Raw genomic sequence first — 25,606 nt, 5'->3', positions numbered from 1 at the left:
TATTTGTGTAGGAAATGTAACATTACCAATGAGAACACGCGTTTATTGAGACTAATAAGCCCGCAAGGTCAAACCCTTCCAATGCTATCAGTTACCATTCAGGACAGGGAGAATATTATAACACTAAAAGACCAAGATCATTTTGCCACATGTCTGAGATCTCAAAAGCCGAAAGGCCCTGCGAGGTTACGACCTTCTCTTGAACTTCTCAATCCAAGCCCTTAGTCCATTTGACACACCGTAGACCACTGGTCACATTACATTGTAACTTGCTACAGGATACTTTCCTGTCTAAATGACATCCAGCAGAGACCCGTCTCCGGGGATCCTTGAGAATGACCAGCCTTGTGTTTGTAATAGCACAGAAGCCTGTCAAAGGATCATGTAAGAAAAACATCTGCAATACTACACTGAAAGAACATAATGTTGACAAATTAACCTCTATGAACCGAGCAGTCAGAACATGTTAAGAACAACAAACAGCAGCGCCAAACAATGGGGTTACTTATCCACGCCGAAAAAAAATAAAAAAAAGTCGCCATAAACACATAGAAAGGGAATACAGAGATAATACAGCCAGTGGTGAAATGTGCACTATCCAAGAAAAGAGACATAAAACACAACAGTACTATCATAAAATGGTGCACGTTGCACCAAATTTCTGAAACTTGCACAATTTGCTCGAGATGTTCGATTTTGTTCTTGTGAGATGTAAAAACAACAACAATAAAATAATAATCAAAATCCCATAATATATTTGATAGACACAATGAACTCTACTTTTAAGGTGCAAGATATGCTAGACTTTGTAAATGTTTAGTGCAAGGGGTTAGTCACATGACTATCAGTTTTACGGTCCGCATATAGCGGATCTGCACAATATGGATGTCCTATTCTTTGTGGTGCGGAGGCACGGACCCCAAAGTCCACTGAAGTGCTTCCAATCCATGCCTCTGCACCACAAAAGATAGGATGTGTCTTATCTTCTGCCGTATCTTGTAGATCGTGGACCCACTCAAGTGAATGGGTCCGTATCCGCAGCGCAGAGTGCACCCTGTCGGTGCACGGGTATTGCATAGAGACTTTTGCGTGAAAGGACCCTAAGCAGAAGTAATTATAAAAAAAATGTAATGAAAAGTCATCCTCTGCCTCATCGGCTTCCTTCATAGAGTGCATTATAAAACTGTCTGGAGGGGGAGCAGCGTTCACGTCAGGAACAGGAGCAGCAGTTCAGCCTGGTCCCCATAGTCACAGAAAGTACATCATTGGCTGCAAATTGCTCTCTTTACTCGTTACTCATATGTTAATATACAGGAGTCCTTCCCTTAAACTCACAAATACCGTATTTGCCCCCCCCCCCCCTTAAAGGTTTGTGCCAAGTTTTAAATGAATGAAATGGATAACACCACGCAACAAAAAACAAACAAAAAACTTTGTTTGCTACTGGGCAAAAACTAATTTGTCCTATACTAAATTGAGTGTGCGGATTACAAATCCGAAGTCAGAATTGTTGGAACACGTCACGAAATTCTGCTATGCATAAGTATGCCTAAATTAATTAAGCACTTGGAAAGCATTGAATAATTTTGAACTGAACAAGTTTTACTCCAACAATTTACCTGGTCTACATCACAGTTTGTGTAGTAAACAGTGTATGAAAATGTAATGGAATAACAATTTTAAAAAGTCTAGTTTTTCAGTTTAAAAGTCTTACTGGAGCAAGGCCCAGTTCTGTTAAAAGCGTTTCAGGCATCTGCTTTTGCGTTTGTGAACGGTCATATTTTCCCGTTGCAAAATCCAGCAGTAGTCCCTCATCATGTTGGGATTCCAGCGGCCTTGATACCTGTTCTCCATTGTAGAAATATCTTTATGGAACCGCTCTCCATGTTTGTCACTTACGTGTCCCAAACTGGGTGGGAAAAAGTCAAGATGGGAATGTAAGAAATGCACTTTAAATGACATTCAGCAGCCAAGTTGTCCATCAGCTGTAAGCTAGTTGTCTACTAATTCAGCAGTTTGCAGCTCGTCTGTTCCCAAGGAAGTTCTGCACTACGAGCACAAATGCATCCCAAGCTGCAAGACGCACTCGCTTTGTCAGATTCTTGCGCTGATCACAAGGAGTGTATTTGCCACATATGTAGCAGAAATTGTCTGGATCGTTAACACATTTGCGTTTATCCATCTTAAGTTTCAAAACGATAGCACTATAACAGATCACTTTATCAAAATCTCTCCAGCTTCCCTTATATACTTACTGCTGACATTAGCCTGAGTGCGTCCGGACAGGTCTGGACATGTCCATTGGAATATCTCCAATATAATGCATTAATATTATAACTGAATAGGCTTTGCATGTACTTAACCCTTTAAGGACCTCCGCCGTACATGTACGGGGAAGTCCGGTCCCCAAACATGGCGCCCGCTCGCACCTGCAGCGGGCGCCATAGCCGCCGGGTTTCTGCTATTTTAAATAAAATATCTAAAAATATTTAAACAATAAAAAAATAAACATCATGGGCATCGCCACGTGCGAAAATGGCCATACTATTAAAATATATCAATATTAATGAAATATGGCAAATGGCATAATGGGGAGGGGAAATAAACAGCCAATTTGCAATTTTTTGTCACTTCAACTACCCGATAATTTATTTATAAAAAGTGATCAAAAAGTCGCACACACTTTAAATTGGTATCACTGAAAAGAACAGATCGTCCTGCAAAAATTAGCCCTCACATAGCCCCGTACTCATAACTACAAAAAAGTTATAGGGGTAGAAGTCAGAATATAGTTATAAAAATAAAAATAAATTCCTCAAAGGTTTTAATATTTTTTTTCAGTGTTAAAACGCAAGAAAAATTATACACGTGTAGTATCGTAACTGTACTGACCTAGAGAATTAAGATAACAGGTCAATTTTACCGCATAGTATACAGTGTAAAAGAATAAAATAAAAACCTTTATCAGAATTGTGTTTTTTTTCCAATTCTACCCATTTAGAATTCTACTACATGGTATGCAACTGTAAATACGGCTATTAGAAAGTACAACTTGTCCTGTAAAAAATAAGCCCTCATAAGGCTATGTACATGGAAAAATAAAAAAGTTAGGACTATGGAAAGGCGGGGAGTGAAAAACGAAAACGCAAAAATTGAAAATCACAGGGTCCTTAAGGAGTTAAAATCTAGAAGTGTCAGGCAAATTCTGAGTTCATATTTGGAATCAGCAAGCTCATTTTAGTATAAATCACAGGTTTTTCTCTCAATAGCAAAATCATTGTTGCGCGGTGTAAGTGTCTGATCAGTGAGGTCTGACTGCTGAAACCAGTGGCGTGCCTAGGTTGTTTGCACTCGGGGCGCGTCCTCTCTCTGGCACCCCCCCCAATACTTAAAAAAAAATAATCATACCCCCTCACAGTAGTATTGCTCTCATTGTACAACCTTCACAGTAGTTTTGTACAGATGTGTGCCCCCTAACAGTTGTAATCCCCCACATTGTGCCCCCTAAGAGTCCTTATGCCCACATTGTGCCCCCTAAAGTACTTATCTCTTCATTGTGCCCCCTTCATAGTAGTTATACTCTCATTGTGCCCCTCTCACAGTTGTAATGCCCTCTTTGTGCCTCCTTCACAGTACTAATGCCCCTTAATGGTAATAATGCCCATTGTCCCAATGGGAATAATGCCATGCTGCCTCTATACCGCCATGACCAACTTCACCCGCACCTACTGTGTCCTTCTCCCATACCATGAAGATTGTAAGCCCTCACGGGCAGGGCCCTCTCTCCTTCTGTACCAGTCTGTAACTTGTTTTGTTTATGATGAGTGCAATTGTCTGTATTATGTATGTGCACCGCTTATCATATGTACAGCGCTATGGAATTAATGGCGCTTTAATAATAATAAATAATAATAATTGTCCCCTTCACAGCAATAATGCCCTCTGTGTCCCCTCCATAGTAGAAATCCCCATTTTGCCCCCTTCATAGTAGTAATGCCCTCTGTGCACCCTTCAGAGTAGTAATGCCCTCTGTGCCCCCTCCATAGTAGAAATGCCCATTATGCCCCCTCTACATTAGAAATAACCATTGTGCCCCCTCTGTGTTAAAAAAAAAAAAAAACACTACTCACCTTGTCCCGTTCCTGAAGCTTACAGTACTCTCTCCCCTGCAGGCACAGATCGCTCTGCAGCACTGTGTGGGCGGAGCTTATGCAGACTCCCGGGCTGCAGGCTCCGCGCACACAGGCTGGCAGCGCAATCTGTGTTTGCAGGCTGAATGGTGGAGCAGGGAGAAGTCTTCCTGCTCAACCATTCAGAGCGCCGCCATCTGTATTGATGGAAGCGCTCACTGCTTCTGGCACCCCCGTATGCCACTGGCTGAAACCCTCACGATTCATGAGAATAGGGGTACTATGAATCTCCGTATGACTGGGGCAGCGGCCGAGCATGAGTGCTGCCGCTCCAGTCATCTCTGTGGGACTTCTGGAGATTACAGAGCAATTAACTGTATTTTTCACTTTATAAGACAATTTTTTTTTCCAAAAAGTGGGGGAAAAGGTCAGTGTGTTATGGAAGCACTCATTAGTATGCAGGAGGAGCAGCGAGCGGCAACTGTAGCGCTTCCCAGCACTGCTCAGCACTGTGTACTGACCACGTATAGCATCAGGATGTAGTGCATGTAGGTGTACACTGTGCAACGCCACAGTGCAGTGCGGGGCTGGAAGAAGACCAAGAAGCGGTGACTGCAGAAAGAGCACCATCTGGAGCAGGAGAGGTAAGTTCATTTATTCTATGTCTGATCTGAAGTCTGATGAGGATTGGAGGTCTGATTGAAGGGTCTGATCTGAGGTCTGATACAGATTGGGCGTTTGATTGGGAGGTCTGATCAGAGGTCTGATACAGATTGGGCGTTTGATTGGGAGGTCTGATCAGAGGTCTGATACAGATTGGGCGTTTGATTGGGAGGTCTGATCAGAGGTCTGATAAAGTCATGAAGATTGGGGAGTCTGAACTGAGGTCTGATGAAGATTGGAGGCCTGATCTAAGTTCTGATGACATTTCATTTTTTCTGATTTTCCTCCTCTAAAGCGGAAAATACGTTACTTGGCCTCTCTGAATGGTGCAGCAAGACCACCACCATTCATATAGAGGATTAGTTTAAAACTTGCCGCAATTCCTTAAAGTAAAAAGTAAATAAAACTGGTATAAAACTTTCCTCTAACATAACAGATGAGCATGACCTAACCTCCTGCTCCTTACGATGCTTGTAGACCATGAGTCACATTGCTGGAAATCACTGGTCATCGACGACTGATCACCATTTATAGTAAATACACAGACATCAATAAGCAATATAACGCTCTTCATGACATCAAGACTATAAAAAGACTTGATTTTCCATTTTAATATGGCAGTTATGAATGTAGTCATCGCTGCGCACTAAATTATTTATATTTTTTGCACTTTTAACCCCACTAGCAATTGACCTTCTGCCTACAGTGTTGATTGTACAATACATTAGCCGTAATTGGACTGTAAATAGTTAAACGCATTCCATATTCCACCCTATGGCTTAATAAATATAGAGAGAGATTTATAAAAACTGGTGTAAAGGAAAACTGCCTTAGTTGCCCATATCAACCAACCTGATTCCACCTTTCATTTTTTCAGAGCTCCTTGTCTATGGGTTCTGAGTGGTATTGTAGCCTAACCTAATTTACATCAGCGGAGGTGAACTACAATACCAGACAACCTATGAGCAGATATTGAAAAAGGAAGCCGCCATGTTGAATATCCACACTGGTATCTGTGCCTATCAAAATACATTCATTGAAAAGAAAATAAAGCACCAAGAAAAAGTTGTTGAAATCAAATAAAACTTTTTGTGTGAATATGAAGATGATATATGTAAGTGATTACAATATCAGAGGAAAGAAGAAGTTTATTGGGGAAAAATCTACAACTGAAAGGAGGTTCTACAACCCTGTTGGGCACCTCTAGCCTGGATACAAGATGAGATATAGTTGGGCACAGAAGCATTCAGGTTTCGTATGACATCTTGTGGCACATTTGCCCGCAGATGCTGCAGCTCGGCCTGTAGATCCTGCACACTGGTAGGTTGCCGAAGCTGGCGTCCCAACTGGTCCCATAAATGCTCAATTGGTGGTAAACCTGGCAGGCCAAGGAAGTGTTCGCAATCTGGTGGAGACCTTCCTGGGAAACCCTTGTTATGTGTGGGCGAGCATTATCCTGCTGGAAAAATGGAAAATGCCAGTTGGAAGCCCTTCCATGCCAGGAACACATGTGGCTGCAGAATGTCCTGCACATATCGTTAAGCTGGTAGTGTCCTTCATATCACTAATGGGACAACCAATTGTCATATGCGGTTGCTCCCAAAATCATCAATTGGTGCAGTGTGTCATACCAAAGCAAAGGCAGGACTGAAGTGCTCACCATGAGGCCTCCATACTCGATCTAGACCCTAGTCAGATCCCAAACAGAACCTGGATTCATTGCTAGTCCATGTTTCTCATTCACAACACCACTGCAAATGAAGGTGACTGTGGCTGGCTGTCAATGGGAGTACATGTAATGGACGCTGGGACACCAAAATTTCCTTCTGCTAAGGGTCCATTCACACAATCGTAGGCCGTCCGTGCCTGTATTTCGGACTGCAAATGGCGATTTCACAATATACGGGCACTGGCAGTGTGAATCCTGTATTCTGGATGCAGACTCATTGACTTGAATGGGTTTGCAATCCTCAAGACACATTACAGAGCTTCCGTGGGCTTTTTGGTCCATTCCTCCGCACCACAAAAGATAGGCCATGCCGTATATTGCCGATCATGGACCCGTTTAAGTTAATGGGTCCGTGCCGCAATAAAGGATTCACTCGGTGCCTGTGAATTTCGGACCTCAACTTGCGGTCCGCAGCAAGGAGCAGCTTACATTCATGTGAATGTACCCCTAGAGCCTGGAAATGGTCTGGGCAGAGACAAGGATGTGTAATTAAGGTGCCACCTTTATCTGGATGATGGATAATGAAACAGTTGGAACTACTAATTTGTGTTGATGGATGCAAACAATCCTCTCTACTGGTGGTCTTTCTGGTGCGTGTTCTCTGTGTGTGCATGCTCTCACATAACCACTGTTCCCAACATCTAACAGCGGGTCAGAAGAGCCTAGATGGCAGGCAATTTGTCAAAACTACCATCCTGCTTCTCTCAGTCCAATGTTGTGCCCCCTCTCAAAGTTTGCCAACTGGGCAAAATGTCTTAGAAATGCCTCTGACGCACTCAAGCAGTCAACAAACTCTCGCCAAGAGGTACACTACCCAAAGGTAGCCTCTGAGAGCACTTTTATAGGGAAGCACTTTTATGCCAGTTTAATCAGGCCACACCTGTAATCATTTACAAATCTGTAAATGACATAAATGCACGCAGAGTCTTGTAGCAATCGGACATTTCTATCTGGGTGCTTTATTGAGTGTATAAAATGGAAATTGTAATTTTTAATACATTAAAGGGTCCCTGTATTTCCAGGACAGACATCAAAGATTTTGATTGGTGGGAGATCAGAGTGCCGAGACCCCGTTATCAATCACTAGAATGAGCAGAAAGAAGCCCTCATATAGATCGCTCTCTCTCCTCGCTGCTGAAAATGGACCCAATAGAAAGTCTCGGAACTCATCTCAAGTCCAACTGCTGCAGAAAGGAGTGAGAGCGCTCATTGTGAGTATCTTTCTCTATGTTCTAGAAATCAGTGGTGGTCTTAGCACTCAGACCCCACCGATCACTCAGACCCCACCGATCACTCAGACCCCCACCGATCAAAGCTCTTGATACGTCTCTCTAAGTATAGGTACACTTTGAATAGAATTGCCTATAACTCCTTAAAATTGAGTTGTCTGATTAAATAATTTTTTTTTTTAAAGTACTCAAAATGGTGTAAAATAATAAGATAAGTCATACTTTCTTTAATGATCCCGGCCATTCCCATTTTGACATTTCCCACTGCCCTCCCAGACTACTTCCTGGTCTTTCTTGACGCGCAGGAAATAACTGCTCAGCCAATGAATGGCTTAGATGGACAGGCACATATGAAAGGAGCTAGGGAGGGAGTAGTCATTCCCTAGGCCTAGTGCCTGGGGGGGGGGGGGGTGGTCTTTAATTTAAGACTCCATTATTATAAATGGCACATGATATGTGTGGGGGGGTGTATTGCCGATTTTGCCCTGGGGCCCAGGAGCTTTAAGCCATGCCTCTGCTAATATAGCTATAGCAGCGAGTGTAATTACACCCATTAAATTTCCATCCAGAATGCCAATCAAGGCCCTGAAAATAAAGCAAGTCTACTTTTGGAATTTGTGACATGTAATAGCCATAGTGGCTCCCAGGGGTAGCATTGACACTTAGGCACTGGTGCAGAACTAGAAGTGATACATAACCACCGGGGCAGCCTTGTTACAGATTTCGCATCGGGGCTCAAGGAGCGTAGAATTATAAAACAAATGCATTGATAAAACTACTCCAAAACTTTTACCTGTAAGTAAAAGGAACTACATGAATGGGACATTTTTTTTCCTGGAGGGCAGAGAAGAATTGTATCATCTGAAAGGGCTAACCTCTCCATTGTGCAATATTTTTCAGGGATCATTTTCTCTTTTCCTAACCTGGCAGTGACCTTAGGTTTTTCTATAGATATTTCTAAGAATAGCACATCTGTTCTTCTTTACTGCGGTAACATGATATTTTATACCCAATATAAATGTGTAGGCCCCCTGCAGGTCTGTGGACCTTTGCCAAATTCTTCAAATAAGACTGTTCCAACAATGGTGTTGAGCCTTCGGTGGACTGGCCCTAGAGTGAGATTTTGCACATACTGAACTGTATGGATTTTTCACCTTGAAACATTAAGGTATTACCATCACAGTTCTATAGCAGTTATCAAAAAACATAAAAATGATCATAAAATACCTTCTGGAAGAAAAAAATAAATAAATAAATATCGACCTACAGATGTAGTAGTCAATGTCAATTGTAAACCTGCACCTATGGATGTGTTCGCTATTGCCTTCTTTCAAATTTGGTTAAAAGGGAATGTATCGTTAGCAAATTATCTATTTTTTTTCTAACTTTTTTATGTTAAACATTTTTTTATTTTTGAATTATTTTTGGTGATTTTTATTTTTTTTTTAAATGTCCATGTCACTATCGATATAAAAGAAAATTGTATATAGTCTTGCAATTTTCACACTGGCCACTAGATCTAAAATATGTTAAGACTTCCTGTCTTGAGAGCAGCCACATAGGCTAGGCTATAGACACATCGGACAGGAGCGGACCCCATTGACTTCTATGGGAGAGTTTTCTAGGCGTGCTCTGTGACCTGTACTAAGGTCAGGAGGGAGCAGATAAGCTGTGACATCATCTATTGCGATTGGTGGATCCTGAGTTATCTATAAAGAGGTGTTTCTTGTGATCATCACCCCAGGTAGAATTACAATGATAATAGCTACTCAAAAGTTACCTGTACAGGACAGGAAATGACTTATTATTACGCCTAGTGGCCAGTCTGAAAATTGCAGGCTTATAAACATTTTAAATATATATAATTAAGGAGGGGAAAGAAATCACCCAAAATACTAAAAAAACAACAACCTTTAATGAAAAAAATTTGATTTAAACAATAGGTCACACGCTGATGACACATTCCCTATAAAGTGTAAGGGATTGAGCTGCAATACCAAGCTCAGCCACTATACGATGTACAGCGTTGTGTTTGGTTTGCTATGAAGAGGCCGCAGCACTTGTCAGAGCACCACAGCCCCTTAAAACGGCAATTGGTAGGGGTGTTGGGAGCCAGACCCCCCATCCATCTGATGTTGATGACCCTTCAAACAGTGACTGGTAGGGGTACTGGGAGTGGGACTCCAATCAGTCCGATGTATCCTGAGCATAGGTCATTAATATTTAACTCCCGAAAAGTCCCTCCTCATAAAATGATTGGCAAAATACACCAATTATTTGCGATTGATTTTCTAATTGTTGGATTACGCTGTGGAAGTCGAAAGCATTTTCACATTCCTGTCATGGTTCACGTTGCCAAGTTTTGAGCTTGGATCGCTTTTAACTACTTTTACGCCATCATTTTTACTACCAGTACCATTTAGGTTAATATATGTAAAGTGAATATTCAGGCCATTTAATGCAGTGCTGATATACGACATTTCAAGCGCTAGGCCATCATCGGACTCATGCTGAAGGCATTACGCCCGTTTTATTAAAACCTGTCATCATTTTGCCTTTTCTATTATGATACGTACAAGGAATGTATTTAAATATGTATTTCATTACTAATCTTGCCTATGAACAAAAGTCACACCGTCGGGCTCAGAATGATTAGTATGAAGGATGCAATGAGAAGGAGAAGAGGGATTAGCACAATTTGTCAGCTGACTGACAGAGGAAAAATGACCATGATGGAATTAGGGAAGTCTGGTTCGAATCTTGCGTTCCAAGGAAAGGATTTCACCGTGACATATCGGGTTATTTGTCAAAAAATAAATATTTGAGAGGATAGAAAAAAGAATGCTTTCACATGGTAATACATACCAAACGTCATCAGACCTTTCTACAAAATGCCATTCATTTTATAAGAGTCTTCTGAAGCTTAAAGGGGTGACATATCCCCTTTTGCACCCAAGCAGCCTTCCCCCCTGATAGGAGCATTACACTGCTAGGCAGAGGCTTCTGCCTAGTAGTGTTCACAGTGATGTCATCGGCTCAGATGGGTGGGCTTTAATGCTGCCCTAGCTGTTTTACAGGCTAGGGCAGCGATAAAGACTGCCCATTAGCAGTGGGGTGCCCTGGGGGGGTAGGGGGGTGTGGTCCGCCCTGGCTGACGGCTCTCAGGGGGCTCCCAGATGCAATGAGCTCTTCCATCAATACAGATGGAAGCGCTCATTGCTGGAGCCCTGACGCCAATCACCACCATAGGCTTCAGGCCTAGTAGGCCTGAGGTCTATGCGGTAGTGAAATCCCGGCGCAGGTGTGCGTGATGACGTCAGGACGCAGCAGCACAGTGAAGCGTGCGCACCTTCATCTGTGAGCAAGCGCAGGTGAGTATTTAGCTTTTAGGGTTTTTTTCTTTTTTTTTTTATGTGCCGACTTTGGCGGACATGGGGGGGGACACACACACACAGGAGAGCATGTGGGGGAAAATATTATGGTGAGATACTGTGTGGGGGCAAGTAATTATGGGAGGGATTACTATGTGGGGGCAAATAATTATGGGAGGGATTACTATGTAGGGGGCAAATTACTATATGGGGCAATGTGGGGGGGAACTACTGTGTGGGGCAAAATACTATATGGGGCAGTATGGGGAAAATTACTGTGTGGGTGCAGTGTGGGGGAAACGACTGTGTGGGTGCAGTGTGGGGGAAACGACTGTGTGGGTGCAGTGTGGGGGAAATTACTGTGTGGGGCAGTGTGGGAGGAAACTACTGTGGGGGAAGCTACTGTGTGGGGGGAAACTACTGTGTAGGGCAGTGTGAGGAAAATGACTATGAGGGTAATTACTGTATGGGGGAAACTACTGTATGGGGGCAGTGTGGGGGAAAGTACTGTGTGGGGCAAATTACTATATGTGGGCAGTGTGGGGGAAATCACTGTGTGGGCAGCAGTGTGGGGGAAATTACTGTATGGGGGCAGTGTGGGGGGCGTTGCTATTGGGTATGCACTGTAGAGGCAATTCTATTATTTCTGTGGACACTGTACAGGGATTTTTTTACCTGGAGCACAATATAGGGTGTTATAATTACTGGGGGCACTCTAGGGGACATTATAGCTGTTGTGGACACTATAGGGACATTTGGGGTAAATTATCAAACTGGTGTAAAGTAGAACTGGTTTAGTTGCCCATAGCAGCCAATCAGATTCCACCTTTCATATTTGACTGCTCTTTTGGAAATCCAGTTCTACTTTACACCAGTTTGATAAATGACCCCAATTATGTCTACTGGGGTCACTATTTTTTCAGCTGTATAGTAACTGGGGCATTGGGGAACACAATGGCACAGTATTGGGAGTGGCAGCAGGAGATGCGGCTGAAAGATTTTGTCATGGCGGTCTAACGGAGGGGAAGAGGAAGGAGAAGGTCTACATGACATGAGATGTCCCTGGATGTAAGAGGTATGTGGTCAAGTATTGGGGAAGGGGGGGTGCCAGAGAAAGGACCCGCCCCAGGTGCCAAACACCCTAGGCCCGCCACTGCCCATTAGAGCTAGTTACGTCACCGGGCTTACTGCTAGGAGGAAGCCTCCGCTTAGATTTACCCATAGAGAGCCTGGTACGTCACAAGATCTAAAAAAAAAAAAAAAAAAGCCTTTGCCCTGTGATATTCAGCTCAGGGCAAAGAGAGCATCGGAGCATGAAATATCTCATATCGGGGGGCTGTCTGTGTAAAAATAGGGATATGTCCAGGTTCAGCTGTGAACCCGGACAACCCCTTGAAAGTGACCCTCCAGTTCAAGAAAAAAAATTTTATGTTAACTGGGAAACAAACAGAACACTTACTAGATAATATCCTTTTCATCTTTTCAGCTGCATATCCACGAACTCCCGGGCTCCTCTTCTGCCATCCCAGATGGCCGTACCGCTTCTCAGACTATCTAGTGTCCGCTGTGCATTGGTAGCGCAAGACACTTCCTGTTTGTCCAGCCCCACTCTTGGATTGGCCAAAACTAGTCATGTGAGCAGAGCTGGCCAATCCAAGGATAGCAAGAGGTATATTGGAATACCAAATGCACAGTATTCATCAGGTAATCTGGGGGTGGTGCAGCCATCTTGGATTGCAAAAGAGGAGCTCAGTAGTTTGAAGATCTGCAGCTGAAAGATGAAGATGAGGTCATCAGGTAAGTTTTCTGTTCACTGGCCAGTTCAGGTGAATTTTTTTTCTTGAACAGGAGGGTCACTTTAAAGGGATAATCCCCACAATGGATATTTATCACTTGTTCACAGAATAAAATGTCTGATCGCTAGGACCCCCATGATTACTACAGTAGGGTTTCAGGTCTCTTGTCCTCCTTACTTGAAGGGAGTAGCAGTCAAGCATGTGCCCTTTTATATAAGGTCTAAGGATACGACCACATAGTCAGGTTTTCTGGATGCAGTTTTGGAAGCCAAAACCAGGAGTGGATCATAAAAGGATAGAAAGTATAAAAGACACATATGACTTCTCCACTCCTGGTTTTGGCTTCCAAAACTTCATGCAGGAACCTTACCATGTGACTGTACCCTAAGGAACTGATGAAGATAGCCAAGTACAGAACTTAGCCGTTTTTGTCTGCCCTATAAATATTGAATAAGTGAAAGCTTACATGCTCGACTGCTGCTCTATTCCAACTCCTCCTCACTACAGCAATGCCATGTGGAGGAACAGGGGGCTAGTATAGAGATCAGTGAGGGTCCCAAAGATGGAGCTTGTTAAGATCAGAATGTCCCCATTCTGGGAAAACACCTTAAATTTTTCAGAAACATATTAAACAGCACATGTAACATGGACAGAAACAAATTACCAAAGAGGTTTTCCAGGAGTACACTATTGATGGCCTATCCTAAGGTCATTAATGTCTGATTGGTGGGGGTCAGACTCCTGGTACCACTGTCGATCAGCTGTTTGAGAAGCCAATGTCCTCCAGTACTATATCCATATGCTAATCATACATTGTATAGCGGCGGCTGTAATTGGTATTGCAGCCCAGGGCCATTTTAATTGAGTAGGACTGAGCTGCACATAGGCCATGACATCCATGAACGTGATGTCACTGGCCTAGGAAGTAGTTCTGGTGCTCACAAGAGCGCCACAGCCTCTTCAAACAGCTGATCGGTGTGGGTGCCGGGAATCAGACCCCCACGATCAGATATTAATGACCTATCCTGAGGATAGGTCACCAATATTTTACTCCCAGAAAACCCCTTGAAGGGGTTATCTGTCGGAATTAAATTGTTTTAGATAAAGGCAGAATGGGTTAAAAAAAAAAAAAATACACATTCACCTCATCATTGCCCCACTAATGTCATTCCCATGCTTACTGCTGCTCTGGGATCAACATGCAGGAAATAGCAGAAGATGTCTGCTCGGCCAATCACTGACCTCAGCTATAACCCTCCTGTGCCATTGGGCTGAAATTTCCGGTCATGTCCTATCTGAAAAAATGTCACACCACCGGACAACTCCTTTAATATTGACCTTTAAAAGTGGTGTTCTGAGGGTTTGATTTTTTTTTTACTGATGACCTATAATCAGTATCTGATCAGTGATGGTTTGACACCCGGGGCCACCACTGATCAGTTATTTGAGAAGGCACCGGCACTACCAGTAGTGTCAGGCTTCTCACCTCACTAAGCACAGCACCTGTACATTGCATAGTGGATGCTCTTGGTATTGCAGCTCATCCCCATTCACTTCAATGGGGCTGAGCTGCGCATAGGCCATGTGACCAATGAGCGCGATGTCAGTGGGAAAGCTGGACAAGGCCGCTGTGCTACTGCTAGCACCGGTGACTTCTCAAACAGCTGATCGGCAGGGGTCCCTGGTCTCTGACCCCCACCGATCAGATACTGATGACCTGTCCAGAGAATAGCAAATACTATATTCAGAGCAGCACTCAAATACCACGTAGACTCTAACTGGAATGCATCAGCCCATCCACAACCTGAGATCCACCTTGGTCATCCGATCACCATACAAAACACAAGTTGACGGCAGCATATCCAGAAGTGAACTTTATTCACAGTGGGTCCATGAAAAAAATGTGTAATAACGCCAAATAAAGTGCAACGTTTCGACTACATAGTAGTCTTTATCAAGCAAATCATAAAGTGAGCTCAAAAAACTTATATAGCATACATTGTACCTCCTCTAATTAGCATGTGCCAATCGCAGATCTACATCGCTTTTCGTGAATCAAGTGGAAGCTAACAACACGTGCGTGATGTGGACGTTCCGTCTGCCGCTATCCTACATCAGGTAATGATATATTGCTTTAGATTGGTGGACTATTATGACACTTATATGGCGTATACACCTTATTGGTGAGATTTAATAAGCAGGTGTCACGAAAAGAGATGTAGATCTGCGATTGGCACATGCTAATTAGAGGAGGTACAATGTATGCTATATAAGTTTTTTGGAGCTCGCTTCATGATTTGCTTGATAAAGGCTACTATGTAGTCGAATTGTTACACTTTATTTGGCGTTATTGCACACTTTTTTATGGACCCACTGTGAATGAAGTTCACTTCTGGCTAGGCTGCCGTCAACTTGTGTTTGTATGCTATCCAGAGAATAGGTCATCAGTTAAAATTTCTTGGAAAACATCTATAAAAAGCTGAGAAATAAAACAGTTGCAATACAGAACGCAGCAGAGTCAACCATCTTGCATTCTGCATAAAAAAGGCCTTTGCCAAACAATCTCAGTTATGACCCAGCTGCGAGCGCTGCCCCAGCTTCCTTGGCCGGTACCTGCCGCTGGCAAGTACTTTATCTCCTGATCTTATGGGAAGTCTATGGAGCAGCCAGAATGTTTTCATCAACAAATTATATATTTGTCAAACGTAATCTTGTAAAAAAATAAAATAAAATAAAACTAAAATAATTGAGAAATAGACATTACAGGAGAGAGAGGAATGGTAAAAATGTTACTAGACAGAAGGTGCAGGCTTTTGATCTGGTCATACACGAAAACAAAATCTCCTTAAGTATTTTAATCTAGCGTGAGAATAATTGCAGAAGACAGGCATGAAGTAGTCCACAAGGGATTTTCACCAATGTAGGAGCAATTTATGATAAATGCCATACTCCTTGGTTGTTGGTGCCAGTAAGGGCATTGCCCGTTGTCTACGAGGCAAAAGTTGCCCAACATCTAGTCTTAAAGGGGTTGTCACATCTCAAGCATCGGTGGCATATCTCTAAGATATGCCCCCAATGTCTGATAGCTGTGGGTCCCACCTCTGGGACCCGCAGCTATCCCTAAAACGGAGCCTGCATGTATGGCTGCCTACCATTCATTTCTATGGGAGTGCAGAAAATAGGCGATTCATAGAAATGAATGGGAGGTGTGCTGTGTAAGCGAGACCACAACTCTATTCCTTTCTATGGGGCTGACAGAAATACCCAGCGCTCGGGTGTTCCGTGTGTCTCCTTTATTTTTGGAGGATCTCCAGACATGAAGGAAAGTAAAAAAAAATCTAAGTCAAGTTTGCCATGCAAATGATAGGAAAAAAACGGACGCGGGCAATCTTGTGTGCCTCCGCATTTTTTCACGGTCCCATTGACTTGAATGGGTCCGCGAACCGTTTTCCGTGAAAAAAAAATAGGACAGGTTATATTTTTGGACGGACTGGAACCACGGATCACGGACGCAGGATGACAAACGGTGCATTAGCCGAGTTTTCAACGGACCCATTGAAAGTCAATGGGTCCGCAGAAAATCACGAAAAACGGAACAACGGACACGGAATGAAACAACAGTCGTGTGTATGAGGCCTTAGCTGCTCCATTTGCTCGCGAAGCGCCGACCGCTGCCATCTTGCTTGAAGATCCCATGCACGGTGACTTATAACATTACCACGCTGGCCGGCGTGATGACGTTATCTCGGGCCGTGCAAGATTTTGCGCCAGATCTTCAAGCAAGATGGCAGCAGCCAACCTGTCGTGAGCAAATTATTATTTATTTATTTTTTTTATTTTTTATTTAACACCGGATTATTGCCATCAGATGCGCAATCGTCGCTCCCTGTCATTGCACCCACTACTTACAAAGAAATGCATTTAGGGACATTTGTCACTAAGCATTTATTTTTTATTTTTTTAATTCAGCGAAACAGCCGAATCAAATTTTCAAATACTTTGCTCATCTCTAGTCATTAATATACAAGTACTGTAAAACCACCAAGTGATACTCTGACCACATTTAACATGGTGGAATAGTTAGTCAGCTGAGATCTGCAGAGCGCAGCCGTATGGGTACAGCTCGTTTCCGCCTCTTCCCCAATAAGGTGGACAAATAACCATACCACATAATGCTCAATTATCACCGCAGTTGCTTAAACACTGTTGAATCCACCAAACACTACAAAAATAATATAGTGTGCAATTCCATCTCTTCAGTTTCACATAAACATGCAAGTAAATATCACCGTACAGTGCTCAAATACCAATATATAGTGACCAATACATTGGAGGTGCCACACAGGCTGCACATCTCTAAGACTGAACTTCCATGCAGTACAGTCTACAGATGCACCATCTACACAGGGATCCGTTTGACCATGGGTCTACATACTGTGTTTTATGAGAATGCAGGATATACAGGTCCTTCTCAAAAAATTAGCATATTGTGATAAAGTTCATTATTTTCTGTAATGTACTGATAAACATTAGACTTTCATATATTTTAGATTCATTACACACCAACTGAAGTAGTTCAAGCCTTTTATTGTTTTAATATTGATGATTTTGGCATACAGCTCATGAAAACCCAAAATTCCTATCTAAAAAAATTAGCATATCATGAAAAGGTTCTCTAAACGAGCTATTAACCTAATCATCTGAATCAACTAATTAACTCTAAACACCTGCAAAAGATTCCTGAGGCTTTTAAAAACTCCCAGCCTGGTTCATTACTCAAAACCGCAATCATGGGTAAGACTGCCGACCTGACTGCTGTCCAGAAGGCCATCATTGACACCCTCAAGCAAGAGGGTAAGACACAGAAAGAAATTTCTGAACGAATAGGCTGTTCCCAGAGTGCTGTATCAAGGCACCTCAGTGGGAAGTCTGTGGGAAGGAAAAAGTGTGGCAGAAAACGCTGCACAACGAGAAGAGGTGACCGGACCCTGAGGAAGATTGTGGAGAAGGACCGATTCCAGACCTTGGGGGACCTGCGGAAGCAGTGGACTGAGTCTGGAGTAGAAACATCCAGAGCCACCGTGTACAGGCGTGTGCAGGAAATGGGCTACAGGTGCCGCATTCCCCGGGTCAAGCCATTTTTGAACCAGAAACAGCGGCAGAAGCGCCTGACCTGGGCTACAGAGAAGCAGCACTGGACTGTTGCTCAGTGGTCCAAAGTACTTTTTTCGGATGAAAGCAAATTTTGCATGTCATTCGGAAATCAAGGTGCCAGAGTCTGGAGGAAGACTGGGGAGAGGGAAATGCCAAAATGCCTGAAGTCCAGTGTCAAGTACCCACAGTCAGTGATGGTCTGGGGTGCCATGTCAGCTGCTGGTGTTGGTCCACTGTGTTTTATCAAGGGCAGGGTCAATGCAGCTAGCTATCAGGAGATTTTGGAGCACTTCATGTTTCCATCTGCTGAAAAGCTTTATGGAGATGAAGATTTCATTTTTCAGCACGACCTGGCACCTGCTCACAGTGCCAAAACCACTGGTAAATGGTTTACTGACCATGGTATTACTGTGCTCAATTGGCCTGCCAACTCTCCTGACCTGAACCCCATAGAGAATCTGTGGGATATTGGGAAGAGAAAGTTGAGAGACGCAAGACCCAACACTCTGGATGAGCTTAAGGCCGCTATCGAAGCATCCTGGACCTCCATAACACCTCAGCAGTGCCACAGGCTGATTGCCTCCATGCCACGCCGCATTGAAGCAGTCATTTCTGCAAAAGGATTCCCGACCAAGTATTGAGTGCATAACTGAACATAATTATTTGAAGGTTGACTTTTTTTATATTAAAAACACTTTTCTTTTATTGGTCGGATGAAATATGCTAATTTCTTTAGATAGGAAATTTGGGTTTTCATGAGCTGTATGCCAAAATCATCAATATTAAAACAATAAAAGGCTTGAACTACTTCAGTTGGTGTGTAATGAATCTAAAATATATGAAAGTCTAATGTTTATCAGTACATTACAGAAAATAATGAACTTTATCACAATATGTTAATTTTTTTTAGAAGGACCTGTAGTTATTCTTCACTGCCACAGAACCAATTGCAAACTTTTTTTTTCAATGCATGTAAAATAAAAAAAAGAAGCAACTTTGCAATTTATTTTTGCTCAGTTCTATTTTGAAAATCTAAGTGTCTCCATGGTTACAGACTACAAAACAAACCGTGTAGTCTGATCCCGTTGTCATACTGCCTTTCCATCTTTCTCCTGCGTCTTGGTCGCCTCCAGCTAAAAAACCAAAGTGCTCAGATGGGAGCTGGAGAGGCTTTATTCTTGTTATCACTCGATCTCTAAGCTCACTGACCCACGTGCCAAGGGAAACATCTGACTTGTCAGGAGGAGTTTTATAAAACGGAGAGGCACATTTCTTCGGATTATTATATAAAAAGTCATAAAATACTATACAGTACAGTATTATTTTTTTTTTAAATTTAGAATGCAACTGATCTCTCCCAACATTTCAGGCAGCTGAGAGACAAGAAAACTTGGATATAAAACAGGTGAAAAAGAAAGGGAACTGCTGTGGTTTGGCCAGGAAGCACAGAAAAAGGATCTGGTGATGGAGACAAGTCTGCTGACGGCGTCTGAGTCGTAGAGCGTGTTGTGCATTTACAAAGTCGACACCACAACTATAATATCTGCATACAGGCCAAAAGGCTAAAAAAGAATATTTGAGAAAGCTCTACAGATTGATTCAACACGCAGTAGAAAGCAAATGGGCAGTACCATCTACTCTCCATATATTGTGGCGGCACGCTCCACCATGAAGCCATGTATTGACAAAATTCCAAATATATATATTTTTTTTTTATAGAGATTTGCAATGGAAATACCACAGTTCCTTCTATCAGATGACCGTGGGGGTGACCGGAGAGAGAAGCAAATTCATAAATAGTGACCAATTCTACAATGGTCCAAATTTTATTGCCAATGGTATTTGCCACTTTTTGTCCTCTCTACTCACAGCAGGCATAGAAAGAGTTGACCATTTGGCGCACATTTGTGGTGCAAATATACGTCATTTTTCCCTTACTCCAGTTAATACATTTGGCTTAAACAAAGTCTCCTGGGAAAGCACATCCACTTTTCAAACGTGGTAAGCAAGACGTAAAGTCACACAATGTGACTTATAAAAAGCGGTGGTAAAAAGTTCCCTCATGCAGTAGAAAATTATGCACAAAATACATGACAATTCTAAAGATACATAGTAGAAGGAAAATATGTCATGCACTAAACGAAGTTTACCAAGTAGGCCAAAGGGGTAGATGTATGTGATGACCTCATGATATTTTCTGGGATTACTCCAAGCCTAACTTTTTCAGAGACCCATATCCAACACCAAAACGACAAGGAGACCACCTAACAATTGTCATCTTGGTTATGGATGGACTGTATAGTCAAGCAATCCAACAACTAGTACCAGTTATACCATGTTAAAGACAGAATGTTATTCCCTTAAAAAGGTTGTCCATGTTTTTGTACTTTGTTTTTTGTTTTTTTTAACTTTCACTAGCAGCGTGTGAACCTGTTGGAAAAAAAAAAATCACCTGCTCTCCGGCTCCATTCAACAGTCTTCTGGCCTCCTGTTCTGTAAAGTTACAGATGGATGAGATCACATGTGCCACTGAAGTCAACAACTAGCCTTAATAGGTGACGTGTCCTCAAAGAGGTGAGTATGATTTTTTTCAACAGGTAGAACACACCATTAGCTATAGGTTTAAATTTTAAAAACCTGGGCAACCACCTTAAAGGGGTATTCTCATCACAGAGTTGTGGGATATTCCACAGGATCCCCATCTATAAGACATGTATGGCTTTTATTCTGTGAATTTGCCATAAATGTAAGTTATGAGAGCACCTCTTTAGGTGATAGAGAGTCTATGAATTAGATATTGCTTGTGGACTACTCATATCTTTCTTACCTCCAGGACAGTGCCGTACTGCCAGTTTACATCTTCTAGATTCGGCAATGGTTGGACATGGGATTGTGTCTTTTGCTGGCTTCTTTACAATCTGTCGAGTCCTCGTCTCCAGGCCCCATTTATAACCACATGTTCTGTTATTTCTAATGCATGTTCCCCATTCGCTCCATGGTCCCACCTCACATCCATCTGGAGGAAAGCAACAAGTTTGAGAAGAACTTTGTTTAATGAAGACAATACTATTGAGTTAGACAGCCAACAAGATGTTACCCAAACCAAAACATAAAACCCTGGCAGATATATTACACTACCATTTAGCATAGTCTGTAGATATAAAAAAAAAAAAAAAGAAATCCTTAAGACAAGGTAGATGTCACTCACCCACACACTCCATGGTGTCATCCAATGGTGCAAATCCCTCGGGACATTCCTCAAAACAACGTCCCTTGTGAGAGTAAAATCCTGGTTTGCACTTCGTGCAAAAATCTCTGCTAAAACAAGAGTCACAATTCTCGATTCTGCATCCTAGAACAGAAATAGAATAATTAGCTTCTCCCCCTCATGTATATTATATAATACAATTTTATAAAGATATCTACCAAAAATAGATGGCATTGTAGACAAAAAAAACGTGAAGTTACAGACTGCGCTACTGGTTTTAATGAAAAGACCTCTTTTGTTAAGGTGCAGTCTGGTCCTGGAGTTCGTGTGTGGATTGAAAGCACCAAATACATAAAACCCAGGAACCCAGGTAGGAAACTCCTATTGTTGCACAAGGTAATCTAGATCCAAAGTAAAAGTTTCCATAACAATTAGGGGCAAATTTTTGAAGGTTATAGAGGGCATGTGCCTCAGACCTCCACTAATTTAGGAAAATAGTGGTTATCTGATGACTATTCAGAGGTCCTACCCAGCCAAAAAGGGGCGTAGAGGAGACCATGCAAGAGTGCTGCTCTCTCTCCACCGAAGTCCGTTTGGCTGACAGCTAGCTCTCCCAACTCCCTCATACACACGCATGCTCAGTTAAGCTGAATTTGTATGTATTTTCGAAGGAGGAGAAAGCCACTGCCAGACCCCTCTGGTGGTAGCTTATCCACTGGGAGAATAAATGGCCCAGGTAATGAATTTCAATGCATGCAATGCTTTTCAGTCAGGAGGTCACCCTACCAAATAGATTATCAACTGGCCCTGCTGAAATCATCAAGTTCAGGCAGCAATACTCTAATTTGTATGGGAGCCATAGGGGAGTTGCTGCCTAGACCAATGAAGAGGACCATGCACATGTGGTCTCACCTCTCCTATATGTGGCTGTGATAGGAAGACCCCTACCAATTATATTTTAACCACTACATGTGATCATGTGTGACTACAAGGAGCATTAAGGGGGTCATTTACTAATAGATATACCCCACTTTGTGACGTGTATCTGGTGCAGATTCTGTCGCACACCATGTTGCGGCAGAATCTACGACTTCTTCCCCGCCCACACCATGCCCCCTTTTTTAAACCTGGTGTGAGCAGGGAGGAAGTCGCAGATTCTGCCAAAACATTGCCTGTCTCATTCATCATTTTCTACTGTCTTTTTTAGGTGTAGAAGATGGTCTAAATGTAAAACAGCAAGGAAGCTGTCTTATATTTAGAAGCGGCGGTGGATACACCGGCGCCTCTACATAACTTCAGCAATCCACAGCCAGCACAGGGGCTTATTAAGACCGGTGTCTAAAATTCCAATCCTAATAAATGTGACCCTAAATGTTCCTTTAGTAAAAGCCTTTTAAAAGGTGATCTAGAAATGGGGTATTCATTGCCTTAAATGAATCAACAAATTCCTCTCCTTAAAACAGCAAGAGTTTAACACAGGAGTTGTGCCATGAATAATATTCTCCATTTTTCAAACCCGCCCCTGGATCTCAATACTTTTCTAATTGCGTGTATTTAAAAATTCAGTATAGTCACTGAGCTATTCAATAACATGAATCTGTATTGCGCCACCTGCTGTCTATTCTTTTCCTTATTTCTTGTCCACCTTACTTTGGTGTTTGCACACACCCAGTTTCAATGTTCAGCTGTCTCCAGTCAGATCTCCGTGCGGGTGCGATCCGTGCGGCGAACGTATGGCACTCGCACTAAATCCTGACCCATTCATTTCTATGGGGCTGTGCACATGAGCGTTGTTTTTAACGCATCACTTGTGCGTTCAGTTGAAATCGCAGCATGCTCTATATTGTCCGATTTTGACGTGACGCAGGCCCCATAGAAGTGAATGGGGTGTGTGAAAATCGGATGGCATCCGCAAGCAAGTACGGATACCGTGCGATTTGCACACACGGTTGCTAGGAGACGATCGGGATGGAGACCCGATCATTATTATTTTCCCTTATAACATGGTTATAAAGGGAAAATAATAGCATTCTGAATACAGAATGCATAGTAAACCAGCGCTAGAGGGGTTAAAAAAAATAAAAAAAATTTAACGCACCTTAGTTCACTTGATCGCGAAGCTGGCATCTCCTTGTGTCTCCTCTGCGCTGAACAGGACCTGGGGTGAGCTGCTCCATTAAATACCGGTTAAGGACCTTCGATGACGTCACTCCGGTCATCACATGGTCTTTTACCATGGTGAATCACCATGGTAAAAGATCATGTGACGTACCATGTGATGACCGGAGTGACGTCATCGAAGGTCCTTAACCTGTATTTAATGCAGCAGCTCACCCCAGGTCCTGTTCAGCGCAGAGGAGACACAAGGAGATGCCGGGCTTCGTGATCAAGTGGACTAAGGTGAGTTAAATTATTATTATTATTATTTTTAACCCCTCTAGCGCTGTTTTACTATGCATTCTGTATTCAGAATGCTATTATTTTCCCTTATAACAATGTTATAAGGGAAAATAATACAATCTTCAGAACATCAATCCCAAGCCCGAACTTCTATGAAGAAGTTCGGGTTTGGGTACCAAACATGCGCGATTTTTCTCACGCGAGTGCAACGCATGACAATGTTTTGCACTCGCGCGGGAAAATCGCGCATTTTCCCACAACGCACCCGGCTCTTATCCGGGCAAAAAAACTGACGCCCGTGTGAAAGAGGCCTTAGAAGCTGTGCAGGTTACAGAGAAAGAGCTACGGCAGAAAGAACACACCCTCTGAGCTGTGATGGGGAGAGAGCTGCAGCAGAATGGACACACCCCTGAGCTGCAGCAGAATGGACACACCCCTGAGCTGCAGCAGAATGGACACACCCCTGAGCTGCAAGCCTTAAATAAATTTAGCAAAGCAACTAAATCAATAAATGAGGAGATCTCTGGATCCATGTGAGGTACAAGGCTGGTTCTAGCTTTGTAAGAAAGAGGTTTCCATGTACTATACGATATCAGATTTAAATTTTGTACATTAGTCATGGCATAACCCTTTTAAATGCTTTTTCTGACCCCTAAAGCGGCTTTCAAAAATTCTAACTAAAAACATATATAAAAAATTTAATGCTACACGTTGGACAACTCGTCATGTAACACAATGTCACCCTGCAAGATGTCGCAGACAACACCAGTAACTGGCATCATGGGAACAGGGCCACATTTTAAGTGTAGCCACATCAGAAGTGCATCAAACTAATGCAAAGTGATTTTTAGGGGTCGGAAACTAAAATATGGCACAACAAGATTTATTGCATAATATATAAAGAATAGAGTAAGTAGTCTGCTATAGTATCCTAATGGATGGGGGAGGGGGAAAGAGCAATGGTCTAAACAGCAGAATCACTTTCTACCTGGAGGAACAATGGACGCACACGTTATAAATCAGGTACATTATGGGGAATATGTGGTTCATTTCTGAAACACTATATTCGGCATCAATGCAAACCATCAGCAGACGTATGGAGTTACAGCGCCGTGCATTTGGAACTCATTTCTTATGGCACAATACTTGCTCCTTTGGTCAATTGCATAAATCATTCCAGTCTCATTGTGTCTGAAAAATACAGAACTCGCACAGAACTGAAATAACCATTTGTGAACTCCCCGAGGCTTTTTCTAACTACATCTTTTTTGAGGTTTTTATACATGTACACACACATTATAATGTATATCTTATAAGGAAATAAGTCAAGGTCAACAGGGAATCTAGGAGCAACATCTTAAGTGTCTTAAGCTGTGAAGGAGCCTTTGTTCTTCAGAGTTGTACTACAATGATATTTCACATCATCCACAATGCCCTCTAGAGAGAGTAAACCGCTATAGTGTTTGCTTGTGACGAAACCTTAAACTGAGAATGTGAGCTGACCGGATTTGTAAGGAAATATAGCGGTAATATAACTTATAATAACAAAATAGTTGACCACTACCTATAGGCATTGCAGGTGACATTCAGCACAGGTGTTGTCCTCTGCTGTAAGCCAAAAACTCGCTCCTTACATGAACAGGTGTGGCCTGATCACAATTCCTGTAAGGTTCAGGTTTTCTGATGCAGTTTCTGAGGCCAAAACCAGGAGTGGATTCAAGAATTAGGTGCGGTAGTACGTACATGTATATGTCCTATTACTTTCTACCTTTAGGAATCCCCACCTGGTTTTGCCTTCAAAATTGCATCAGAAAACCTGAACGTGGAAACGCAGTCGAAGAGCTAGCTCACACAATGGATTTTGCCCCTCTACTTTTTGCACCGTTTTTTCGATTTTGATATGACGGACCTGCTCCCCGTTTAGCG

General features: G+C 42.6%; 1 protein-coding gene across 1 annotated transcript in view; it reads right to left on the bottom strand.

The window, feature by feature from the left end:
* Positions 1 to 25,606, bottom strand: part of RSPO2 (R-spondin 2) — a 168,889-nt gene that overhangs the window by 19,136 nt on the left and 124,147 nt on the right. Inside the window, exons 3-4 of the mRNA XM_044295369.1 lie at positions 21,281 to 21,424; positions 20,900 to 21,088 (exon numbers count right to left, since the gene is read on the bottom strand). Coding sequence (XP_044151304.1) covers positions 20,900 to 21,088; positions 21,281 to 21,424 — 333 coding nt within the window. The remainder of the gene's footprint in view (positions 1 to 20,899; positions 21,089 to 21,280; positions 21,425 to 25,606) is intronic.

Source organism: Bufo gargarizans, chromosome 5, assembly GCF_014858855.1.
Source record: "Bufo gargarizans isolate SCDJY-AF-19 chromosome 5, ASM1485885v1, whole genome shotgun sequence".
Taxonomy (NCBI): domain Eukaryota; kingdom Metazoa; phylum Chordata; class Amphibia; order Anura; family Bufonidae; genus Bufo; species Bufo gargarizans.
This window is presented reverse-complemented; position numbering and strand designations above follow the sequence as displayed.